The 12335-nt window shown below is 43.1% G+C and overlaps 1 protein-coding gene across 1 annotated transcript; it reads left to right on the top strand.

Moving 5' to 3' along the window:
• The first annotated feature begins 475 nt into the window (after positions 1 to 475).
• Positions 476 to 12015, top strand: snrnp48 (small nuclear ribonucleoprotein 48 (U11/U12)). The gene is made up of 9 exons (XM_079468914.1): positions 476 to 721; positions 1001 to 1108; positions 1201 to 1261; positions 1437 to 1511; positions 2109 to 2291; positions 2400 to 2521; positions 2746 to 2843; positions 2947 to 3078; positions 11856 to 12015. Exons 1-9 carry the CDS (start codon positions 572 to 574, stop codon positions 11914 to 11916), a joined length of 990 nt encoding a protein of 329 aa, XP_079325040.1. The 5' UTR covers positions 476 to 571; the 3' UTR covers positions 11917 to 12015.
• The last annotated feature ends 320 nt before the right edge of the window (positions 12016 to 12335 follow it).

The raw sequence follows: 12335 nt of genomic DNA, 5'->3' as shown, positions 1-12335 counted from the left end.
AATATGAAGATGTGCTGCCATCTCGTGGCAATATCTAAATTAACGCCTATACCGTGCATATACATAAGAATTCGGTTGCAGAATTTAATTATACGACTCGATACTTAACGTCACAAACAAACATTGTTTGCCGTGTGTTTGCATGCATAGTTAAATTCTTATTCTATTTGTTGGGACAAAAATCGGTAAAACTTTATCATAGGCATATACTTTACCAGCCAATTACGCGCTTATATTCAATATAAAGCGTAGCCTATTACTTTGGATTGTTATATGGAAAATTTCACCAGTCTATCATTAAACTGCCCTCTAAACTGTTATTTCGAAATAATTCGGTAAATCGAGGTAAGGGATGTTTACCGCTCCTTTTTATTGGCAAGAACAGAAACATAAAAACAAAGAAATGTCACGCACAAACCCATACATTACAGTTGGATTTTTACAGTTCTGGCAACCACAGCTTCCTCCTGGTCGCGTCGCGTCATGCATACGTCATTCTGAAGCGACGCTAAACGAACGTTGCGAGACAATCGATAACAGGAGCCTTGTTTTGGATCTGTCCTGATGTAAAATGTGTGAGACTTCTTTTTCATCGACTCTCCAGGAGCGCATGCAGTGTTTGCAGGAACTTGCAGACTTCACGGAAAGTTGTCAAGCGGAACTGAAGGATTTGTTTGAGGCGCTGGGATGGAGTCCGGAGTCGGACACACATGCAGCTCAGGTAGAAAAAGTGAAAAAAAACTAATCGCTCGGATTGTACATTTTTTTTATCTGGGGCACATTTGCAAATCGTTTCTTGTGCGAGATTACCTTTGATCTATTTGGTAACTAAATTAACCGTTTCCTCATAAAGTACTAACGTTACTGTGGTTGATCGATAACGTTTTTTTCCTTTAAAGATAATGATATAACGTTACTGTTTTACGATAACATTTCTACATGGGACGTGCGCCATATGACAAAACATGTTGTTTAAACGCCTTGTGTACTAATGTGACAGATGGACGTGTGCCCATACAATCCAAATCACACAGTTCTGCGGGATAGGATGGAGAAACACAAGGCTGCCTGTCAACTCAGTCAGCTGGGATACTCAAGAGAGGAGCAGGTGACATATAACATTACAATAAACTTGTTTATGTGTGATATATTATGAACAAGATATGTTAAATTGATATTTACTCTGCCCTCTGTTGTCAGGCTGAAATGTGTGATCCTTCGGTTTGCTATGAGAACACAACCATTTCTTCCATAATAATAGGTAAGTTTTAACCAAATATTGTACACACCTCTGAGCAGACATGTTTATAATTCTTTTTTAGGGCATTTTCTCAAAAAGATGTGCATTTGAATCGCATGAACTGTTGTCAACAGAGCACCCAAGCATATACGTGCTGCACTTGTAAGTTGAGTGATGTATTTCTCGTTCTTTGCAGATAAAGACACAATGCAGCAAGTCATTGTTCAGGCCCGGGCAAGTGTGCCTCCTATGGGATCTGCACATGCACAAAGTACGTACTAAATACCGTGTCTTCTGTCTGTTTGTCATTCTAGACAGGGCAAGGCCATTTAAAGCATTACCGAGTTAGAAAGCAGTGACCCATGTGATCTTATATTTAAACAAAACATGGATAATGTATGTATATCTATAATGTCTTAAACTTAAATATTTATTATGGGTTTTTCCCCAAAATATATATCTGTGTTTGTTTTTTGCAGTAACAGGGGTGAGTATTAAGAGGAGGTCTGGTCTAGACAATTTTCCACTCATACTTGCTGTATCCTTTCATGCAATATCCTTTAAAAGACTTAGTCCTTAATCTTGATTTTTTTTTGTCTTTCCTATTTGACAAAAGGCCAAAAATATCCTATATGTTACCTGTCCCATTACGTTTTCTTATTCATTCAATTCACACGTTACCTTTTTAAGAAAGTAAATACTAAGCTATGTTATAGTATAATACTGTATGTAGTATTACTATAATACTATATTAATTATTACTATATTCATATTATTAATGTTATGCCAGTAGATTGCTTTAATTTAGGTCAATTTTACAACCTATCATTATTTCTCTGTAAACTTATTTTTCTTTCTGTATACATAGGTGATTATTCTACAGATGCCCCTAATGTACCTCACAATCATAAACGTGCATTATGTGACCTCACACCAGCCGACCGATTGGCTCTTTATGATCATGTGATACAAGAAGCCAATCAACAGAGTGCAAGAAGACAACCCAACAATGAGGATCTTTATGTGGATCTTGTTGCTAAACTTAAAAGAGGTTCATATAACAATATACCAATTTCAGACGGTAATAGTATCACAAAATATTGAGCACAGTTTACTTAATTGTACCTGATATATACTATGTTTAAAATTCATTATGTAGATGATGGTCAGAGTGAGCCAAAATCTCATCTGGAGGTCTTGGCTGAAATGAGGGACTACAGGAGACGCAGACAGTCTTACAGAGCAAAAAACGTTCACATCACCAAAAAGTCCTACACCGAGGTATTTTCATTTGTAGAAAGTTAAATTTGACTTATTCACAAACACTGGGTGTTCCAGTTTGTCTCTTTGCAGTACTCCTAAACCATCAATACTCTGTGTTGGTTTTGATTCATGGTGCCTGCTGGAAGTAAACGCAAACCATGGGTTAAGAGCTATAGAGAACAAGATTAGCTCAAAGATTATACGAAAAGTGGCTGAAATTTTTGTTTTCTTAAATATTTAAGGTCATTCGGGACGTGATTGATGTTCACTCTGGAGAGCTTGGCAGGATTTGGCAGGAAGAGAAGGAGGAGTCCAAAGCATCACAGCAGTCATCTCACAGGTTATAAGTCTGAAGACCGTATAGTGTCACAGGAAATATTTCTTCTCCTCGCCATAAAGAGAAGCAATGGGCTGTTATTGATTTTACGTTTATTTGATTGCAGACATGCATCTGAGACCTACCGATCGGCATCTGTTGAGTCACGCGACTCTCGTATCAGCTCCCGAGAGGAGCATGGCCGCAAACGGCACCGCAAACGCAGTCGAGAGAGGGAGAACAAGAGTAAGAGTAAAAGGTAAGGCCAAGATATACCGATTCTAATAAAAACACCCACTTGCATCACTAAGCATAAACTGTCGCTTGCATATGTTGAGTCTAGTGATGGGTACCGAAACCCAGTACTTAATCGTTCCGGGGCTAAATTATGAAAGACCGAAGTAGCGATAAGCTCTGACGTTAACGGTTCTGCTGTCGGTACTGGAGAAATTAAGAAAAACTGTGCCGTCCTCGATATGTTTGCTTAATATCCTGACAGCCAGCTAAACTTTTTCCCAACACCAAGACTCTGAAGATTAATTCTTAGTTCCACAGGTTTATTGGAGTTACAAGGAAAATAGTGAAACTGTAACACACAAAGGAGCAATGACGAATTACGTGAAAAATGGCAAATAGTACAATTACTGTAGTCAAAGTTCGTTTTTAAACTAACAAGAAATACATGTAAATACATTCAAGACATTATAACACTTTTACCGTGCAGCTCGCTAACAAAGAACACGTGAGAGCTAGCATATACATCGCCGACGTGCATCCAAACCATCCTCAGATTACACTTTACGAACTTAAAATAATAGTCAGAAATATCAAATAATTCTTCCAAACAATTTCACAAACAAAGTATACATACCGACGATGCTACGTCAGACATGAGAAGACAGATAAGAAGCACCGTGATTTTAAAACACAGGAGGAAAACGCAGAAACGCGCATGAAGTGCGTGAGTGTTCACTTCTGACCTACGGATAACGCGATAGCACAATCCAAACAGCGCGATCTTTAAGTGAACGTGACCTGAATATAAACACGTAAAAAATGCATATTCCCAGAAAACACATTAGAATACTGAAATGCTTATTAAAGGGATGCACGTTTAACTCCCGAAACTAAACTAAATGCTTATTTAAATTCTACTGTAATATGATAAGAACAGAACACTCCCCGTCTGACGTGGACACACGTCACCCCACAGTCCATTTACTATACCTCTGGAGGTAGAAGGAGAACAATTTCATTGACTGGCCTGAGAAAGAGGCTAGTCCCGCCTGGTTTGATGATCTTTACCTCAACCTGGCGTACTTTCCCATCTTTGCTAGAGAAGGCCTGAGTAATCAATCCAAGAGGCCATTCATTTCTAGGCGCTTGGCTGTTCTTAAGGAGAACAACGCTTCCAGGTTGAATGTTTGGCTGAGTGGACTGCCATTTCTTGCGGGCCTGCAGTGTTGGGAGGAATTGTTTCCTCCAGCGGTCCCAGAAGGTGTTGGACAGCTGCTGAACCTGCCTCCACTGGGACTTGTAGAGGTCTGCAACTCCAAACTCACCGGCAGGAGCAGGCACACAGTTCGGCTTTTGTGTGAGAAGAGCAGCTGGCGTGAGTATGAACGAGTCATCAGGGTCCATAGTCACTGGAACAAGTGGCCTGGCGTTGATGATAGCTGCGACTTCTGCCATGAAAGTAACCAGCACTTCGTGGGTGAGCTTGTCTTTCAGCTGGAGGAACATTGCGTCCAGAATCCTCCTTGCCAGCCCTATCATTCTCTCCCATGATCCACCCCAATGGGATGCATGAGGGGGATTAAAAGACCAGATGCAACCCTTGTCTGAGAGGTAAGTCTTTACGGCAGTGCTGTCAATGTTTGAGGCTATCTTCAGTTCCTTACAGGCACCAATGAAGTTCGTGCCGCGGTCGGAACGAATGTTTTTGACCGGCCCACGCATTGAAAGGAAGCGCCGTAGCGCGTTGATGAAGCTAGAGGTGTCGAGGGATTCTATGACTTCAATGTGCACAGCTCTTATGCTCATGCACGTAAATATAACTGCCCACCTTTTACTTTGAGCGCAGCCACCTCTGGTTCTGCGTGAGGAGACGTTCCATGGGCCGAACACATCAAGACCTACATTAGAGAATGGAGGATCTGTTGAAAGACGATCGGCTGGCAGGTTAGCCATTCTCTGGATACTGAGTGAAGCTCTGAGCCTTCTGCATGTTATGCATTGGTAAATGATGCTGCTCACTCTTTTCTTCCCTCCAACTATCCAAAGGCCAGCTGAACGGACCGCCCCTTCAGTAAAGTGACGGCCTTGATGCTGGACCTGCTTGTGGTGGTGTTTGATAAGCAAAGTGGCGATGTGATGCTGGCCAGGAATAATCAGGGGAGTCTTTTCGTTCTGATCGACACTTGAATAATGAAGTCGGCCTCCCACTCTGAGAAGGCCGAGTGTGTCAATGAACGGGTCCAGATTTCTGAGAGGGCTCGTTTTTGGCATCCTTTCATGTTTTTGAATGCACTTTATCTCTTGACTGTAGACTTCCTTTTGAACTGCTTGGATGATTACAGCTGACGCTTTCTCTGATTCCTCAACTGTGAATTCAGCTTTACAGTAATGCCAGCCCTCGCATGCACTGTTCACTCTGTGAGCTGTCTTGAAATGACAGGCTATGTGAATGAGGCGAGTGAATGCACGAGTTAAGGACTTCCAGGTAGAGAACTTTGCAAAGCGTTGTGAATCCAGTTGCTGGTTTGAGGCTGCAGTGCTTAAGGCAGACACCAAAGGGCGGATATCTGGGTCTGAGCTCGGGTCAACAAGGCCATAAGTGCTTTCAGAGATACTGGGCTCCGGCTTGGAGAGAAATTTGGGCCCACTAAACCAGTTGGAGTGTTTCAATTGGCTAGCAGGGACTGAACGTGTTGCGTGATCTGCAGGGTTCATGTCTGTAGGCACGTAACGCCACTGGTCTGGACGACAGGATTTTCTGATGCGTAACACTCGGTTGCTGACATAGACATAAAAGCGCCTGGTCTCATTGCAAATATAGCCCAGGACTACTTTACTGTCCGAGTAGTACGTTACGGCATCAAGCTGTAGGTCTAGTTCTGCTGAGACCAGGTCTGCTAACTCAACAGCAAGCACAGCCGCGCAGAGTTCAAGTCTTGGTACTGTGTGTTCAGGGCGGGGGGCCAGCTTGGCTTTTCCCATTACAAATCCAATCTGGTTGTTGCCATTACTGTCTGTCACTTTCAGGTAGCACACAGCACCGATAGCTTTGACTGACGCATCACAGAACACACACAGTTCTCTTCTTACCGCTGCAGATGGTGAGGCTTCTGTGTAGCGCCTTGGGATGGAAAGCTCAGCGAGCTCGGACAGAGAGGCTTTCCATGACGTCCAGGCTTCTTCCATGGAAGGAGGTAAGGGAGCATCCCAGTCACCGTTCTCCGTCGTGAGCTCTCGCAGGATAGCCTTGCCTTGGACTGTGACGGGCGCAACGAATCCAAGTGGGTCATAGAGGCTATTGATAGTGGACAAGACACCCCGCCGTGTGTAAGGCTTGGTCTCACTGGAGACATTAAAAAGAAAACAGTCTGTCTTGAGATTCCAGTCAAGCCCGAGGCTGCGCTGCATCGGCAGCACGTCGAGGTCAAGGTCTTTGAGGTCACTCGCGTGGTCACTGGATGGAAAGGAGTCCATGACCTCTTTGTTGTTCGCTGCAATCTTGTGAAGTCTCAGGTTTGACTTGGAGAGGACATCCTGTGTCCTTTTTAACAGGCTAATAGCATCTTGAGCTGTGGGCAGGGACTTCAGCCCATCGTCGACATAGAAGTCATGCAACACAAAGTGCTGCACATCTGGGTCGACGTGGAATTGGTTGCCTTGGACAGACTTGTGTAGACCATGAATAGCCACTGCAGGTGATGGGCTGTTGCCGAAGACGTGGACATTCATGCGGTAATCCACGATGGCCTTTGAGAGGTCATTATTCTCGAACCAGAGAAAACGCAAGTAGTCACGGTCTGTTTCTTTTACCCGAAAGCAATAGAACATCTGTTCTATGTCGGCTGTGACTGCGATGGCCTCTCTTCTGAACCGAATCAGCACTCCCAGTAGTGTGTTATTAAGGTCAGGTGCTGTTAACAGGACGGTGTTGAGTGATACACCGTTATATTGGGCACTGGAATCGAATACCACCCGGATTTTCTTGGGTTTTTTTGGATGATACACCCCGAATGTTGGTAAGTACCACCTTTCTTCATCCGGGTTGAGAGGGGGGGCTAACTCTGCATGACCGTTCCGAAACATGTTGCCCATGAAGGAGAGAAAGTGGTCTCTCATCTCAGGTTTTTTTTCAAAGTTACGTTTGAGAGACATGAGACGCCTCAGCGCCTGTAGCCTGTTGTCTGGGAGCCGTGGCCGTGGGCTCTTGAATGGTAATGGTGCCACCCAACTGTTATTTGAGTCTTTACGCAGTCCCTGAGCCATTATCTCCATGAACTTTGTATCTTGAATGGAGGGAGCCACCTGGTTGTCATCCTTGGTCAGCCTGAACACTGTGCATCCAAGGTGGTCGGTTTCGCAGATAGGCTGGTCCTCAGGATATACTGGAGGCTCACTTGTGGCTTGGGTGTCACTGAACCTCTCTTTCACATGGAACACATTGGGGCATGCGTCAAAGAGAGTGGGGCGTTGCAGCTCTGTGGTGTTCGTGTGGAACGTGCTAATTGTCAATGGCCTGTGAACATTACCTAGGCACGCATTTCCTACAATGACCCACCCCAGGTCTAACTTCTGTGCGTAAGGCAGGTTGTGAGGGCCATTCACCTGTTTGCGGACTTTATGCACTCTGATAATGTCCCGTCCTAAGAGAAGCATGATAGGGGCTTGCGGATCAATGTCTGGGATGAGGTGAGCAACTGACCTTAGATGAGCATGATGAAGAGCTACTTCGGGGGTTGGAATCTCCTCTCTGTTATTCGGTATGTCGTTACATTCTATGAGGCTTGGCAACGGGATGCGAACAGCTCCATCTAGAGACTCCACTTCATAGCCACTGGCCCTTCTGCCTGCTGATTGCTTCACTCCAGCACATGTTCTCAGTGTGTAAGGAGCACTAGCACTTTGGTCATGGAACATTTCGAAGAACTGTGAGCGAGCCAGTGACCTATTGCTTTGCTCGTCCATGACAGCGTACAACGTCACAGCTTTTCCTCTATGGCCAGCTGGGAACACTTTAACAAGGCATATTTTCGAGCAGGAGCGGTCTGTGAGTTCACCTCCGCAGACTTTCGTGCATTTGTTGGTTACCTGAGACCGCGCTGAAGCTTCATCTCCCTCCCCGCCGTGCTCAGCAGGGCCATCCTCCTGCTGCCAGGGTGCGGGTCCAGGGTGGAGCGCGGAGTTGTGCCTGTTGCTCTTACATTCAAAACACTGGACATTGAATTTGCAATTCTTTGCTATTGTTTTCTTTGAGGAATGTTTTGCGCTCGTCAATGGGCTTCTCTCTGAAAGCCCGGCACTTATGGAGAGGGTGTGGCTTTTTATGCAACAAACACAGTCTTTCGCTGTCGTCAGATTTTGTTAGAGGCTCATCCATGTCAGATGTGGTTCTGGGTGATACATCGGTCTTGTGGACGGAGATTTCCCGCTGTCTATTCGGCTTCCACACGGTCTTCTCTGTCTTGGGGGCTGTATCTGTGTTGGTGATGAGGCTGAAGCTTGGATCATTGGCAATGCGAGCCTGCTGGATGACAAAATCAACAAAGAAGCAAAAGGGGGGATAGCTCACTTGGTTTTGATGCTTGTAGGCTGCACCAGCTATCACCCACTTCTCCTGGAGACGAAACGGGAGTTTTTGTACGATCGGGTTGACGCCTCTCGCAGTGTCAAGGAAAGCCAGGCCTGGTAAGTCTCCTTCAGCCTTAGCGGCCTGCAGTTCCATTAGTAGATCACCCAGCTTTGTCAGCTTAGCTCCATCTCGGTTTATTATTTTTGTAAAGCTGTCAATGCGTTTGAACAGAGAATTTTCTACTGCTTCAGCTGAGCCATATGTTAGCTCTAGTCTTTCCCATGCCATGGCGAGTCCTGCTTCTGGCCGATTGATGTGTATTGCTCTTATCTGCTCTATATGCTCAGCTGACTCCTTTCCGAGCCACTTTAGCAAAAGATCCATCTCCTCACTAGGTCCCAGGTTAAGGCCTCTGATGGCAGCCAAAAAAGAACGCTTCCATGCTCTGTAGTTTTGAGGTTTGTCGTTGAATTGAAGCAAGCCTGTAGCCACAAGCTCACGGCGGGCTAGATACCTGACAAAGTCATTTATGTGTGAGCCGCCATCATTTATGTATGAGCTGCATTCATAGGAGTCTGGCCGTATGGCATGGTGTGCGAGAGGAGGCTGAGTGTCGTGCTTTTGTGGTCTAAAGTGGTGTGTAGGCCAAGCATGCTCACCATTGGACTTGAAGTGAGGTAGACGAACGTCTCCAGATGTCCTTCTGAATGGCTTTTGGCTTTCCTCGTATGTGCTGATGTAAGGCTGCTGTGAGATGAGATGATGTGGAGCACTATTGTTCTGGTGCGGATAGAAGGGACTGGCTTCAGGCTTTAGTGGTGGAGGTGACACGTTGTGGTTGGTGACCGGCTCTGCCTTTGCAGGTGTGTCACCGTGTTCACATGACTTAAGTTCTGAATCCCTTTCTTTTAGTTGATCAAGCACATACTGCTTTGTACGTTGCGAGGCTTCTAAAGGAACAGTGTCTTTGCTCAGGTCACAACTATGTTTCTCACTCTTTAATTCAGCAGCAGCTTCAAACGCCTCTGCTTCAGCAATGGCTGCTGCTGTCTCTTTTTGATGTTTTAGCATTTCTATAGACACATCCAACTTAGCTTGTTGTAGCCTCAGATTTGCTTCCTCCTCAGCATAGCATAGCCGTGCCTTTGCTGCTTCGGCCCTCGCTCTTGCTCTGACAGCTGCAGACCCCACTGATGATGAACTAGATCTCATGGAACAACATACTTGCGAGCGTGTCCTTATTGATGCACTGCATGGGTTCTCCTGTGCTGCTATATTTCCATGTGAACTCTCTTCTTTAGCCTGTAGCTCTGTGGCGCGCGCTGCTCCAGTAGCACTTGACTGAAGAGTATGGTCCATCGATCGTCCACTGGATGCGTGTGCAGACATGTTTGGGTAGCTTCCAACTTTGCTATATCTCGCTTGCTTGATAGTCGTCGTTTCACTGTGCCGTCCTCGATATGTTTGCTTAATATCCTGACAGCCAGCTAAACTTTTTCCCAACACCAAGACTCTGAAGATTAATTCTTAGTTCCACAGGTTTATTGGAGTTACAAGGAAAATAGTGAAACTGTAACACACAAAGGAGCAATGACGAATTACGTGAAAAATGGCAAATAGTACAATTACTGTAGTCAAAGTTCGTTTTTAAACTAACAAGAAATACATGTAAATACATTCAAGACATTATAACACTTTTACCGTGCAGCTCGCTAACAAAGAACACGTGAGAGCTAGCATATACATCGCCGACGTGCATCCAAACCATCCTCAGATTACACTTTACGAACTTAAAATAATAGTCAGAAATATCAAATAATTCTTCCAAACAATTTCACAAACAAAGTATACATACCGACGATGCTACGTCAGACATGAGAAGACAGATAAGAAGCACCGTGATTTTAAAACACAGGAGGAAAACGCAGAAACGCGCATGAAGTGCGTGAGTGTTCACTTCTGACCTACGGATAACGCGATAGCACAATCCAAACAGCGCGATCTTTAAGTGAACGTGACCTGAATATAAACACGTAAAAAATGCATATTCCCAGAAAACACATTAGAATACTGAAATGCTTATTAAAGGGATGCACGTTTAACTCCCGAAACTAAACTAAATGCTTATTTAAATTCTACTGTAATATGATAAGAACAGAACAAAAACATTTCCTATTTATTATTGCTAAATAAACGTAACCTTTCATATTTTCACTGACAAACCATTTCTAATTTGCGATAATATTAAATACATTTACCTGCATTATCATTATTCGCAAACTCGCACGCGAAATGTCCGTCTGTCCCACACTACACGAGAGCGTGCAAGCACATAACACGAAAGCTCGCGCTTAATAGAGTGACGATGGCGGAGAGAATCAAACGGTCTAAAGTCTGGTTACATTTCACTCGAGTGGATGCAGACAATGCTCGTTGCAACAAGTGCAACAAGATTTTTGCTTGTAAGAGCGGAAACACAAGTAATCTGGCAAAACATCTTTCTAATGTGCATTATGTGCAGACAGAAAAATGCTACGTTTTCGACTGCCTAGCTAATAGTTCATCATCCACGTCAGGTTATACCTGTATGCTAGCCTAGCAGTCATCCTAAATAACACCGACATAAACATTGCATAAGGTTTCTTTAAATTAGTATGTAGTAATAACACATCACATTTAAAAATAGCCTGCTTTTAAATCAGCAGTAGCCTAAACAAATCTTAAACATTAAAAAATGCTTACACAGTACTGCATTTAAATGGATGAATAATAATAAATTATGCTTAAGAAATTATAAAGTTTACCTAAAAATGTATTTGTAGTGATGAAATAAGATATTTGTCAGTAAAGAATGTTTAAAATAGTGAAAACAACTCCAGCTTCAGTTTTGTCTTTAATAAAAAAACACAACAAAAAGTACCGATAAGATTACCGTTAAAGTACCGGATCGATAAGTGGTATCGATAAAAGCAGTAATACCGTTAAAACCTTAACGATACCCATCCCTAGTTGAGTCTGTTTAAAAGACTTCGGTTCAGCTTGTTCACAGTGAAAAATGAAATGCTGGCTAACAAAATTTTATAATAAAACCATTTGGAATAATTAAGAGCCTGTTATTCTCGTATTTGCATACTTGTAAAATATCAGCAGAAAAATAGATGTATCATCACATTATAAAAATGAAAGATTTGATTAGATGGACTTCTATTCTGACCCTAATTTTTTGTCCTCAGGGATTCCCGCTCTCCAGATGTAAAGAGACATCACAAGAAAAAAAAGAAACATAAGTCTTGAAAGTATTGAACATTTTTATTTCAGATTTTAAAAAAATCTGTTGCTTTCTGTGGTCTGATTTAGTGTTTTTTTATTGTTTACTACTAATAAACATTGGCCTAAAAATGTGTCTGTTTTTGATCTCCTTATCATCAGGTGTTTATATTTTTCATGTAGTTCATGGTGGGTATGTAACTATTAGATTACTCTTATTGTGATTAAATTATGTTGGTGCACATAATTTTCAGGTTATAACCTTATTTAGTTGTAGTCGTTGGCTATTAATGTTATAATATCAGCCCCACTCTTTGTTGCTGAATGAAGACAAACAAGACCCGCCCATCATGGTTTTGAAAAATCTGTTACTCAAGTGCCATCCCTTTAACATTTTTCCAAGTAGGCCAAAAGGTCACTAAAGATAATGTATTCATAGCCTCATT

Source organism: Barbatula barbatula, assembly GCF_947034865.1.
Source record: "Barbatula barbatula genome assembly, chromosome: 12".
NCBI classification, from domain to species: Eukaryota; Metazoa; Chordata; class Actinopteri; order Cypriniformes; family Nemacheilidae; genus Barbatula; species Barbatula barbatula.
This window is presented reverse-complemented; position numbering and strand designations above follow the sequence as displayed.

Excerpts from the sequence above, each read along its gene's own strand:
- snrnp48 (XM_079468914.1), top strand. The coding sequence starts at position 572 with ATGTGTGAGACTTCTTTTTCATCGACTCTCCAGGAGCGCATGCAGTGT. Across the intron at positions 1,109-1,200 it reads GATACTCAAGAGAGGAGCAG|GCTGAAATGTGTGATCCTTC; the intron begins GTGACATATAAC and ends CTCTGTTGTCAG. Across the intron at positions 2,292-2,399 it reads TGTTGCTAAACTTAAAAGAG|ATGATGGTCAGAGTGAGCCA; the intron begins GTTCATATAACA and ends TTCATTATGTAG.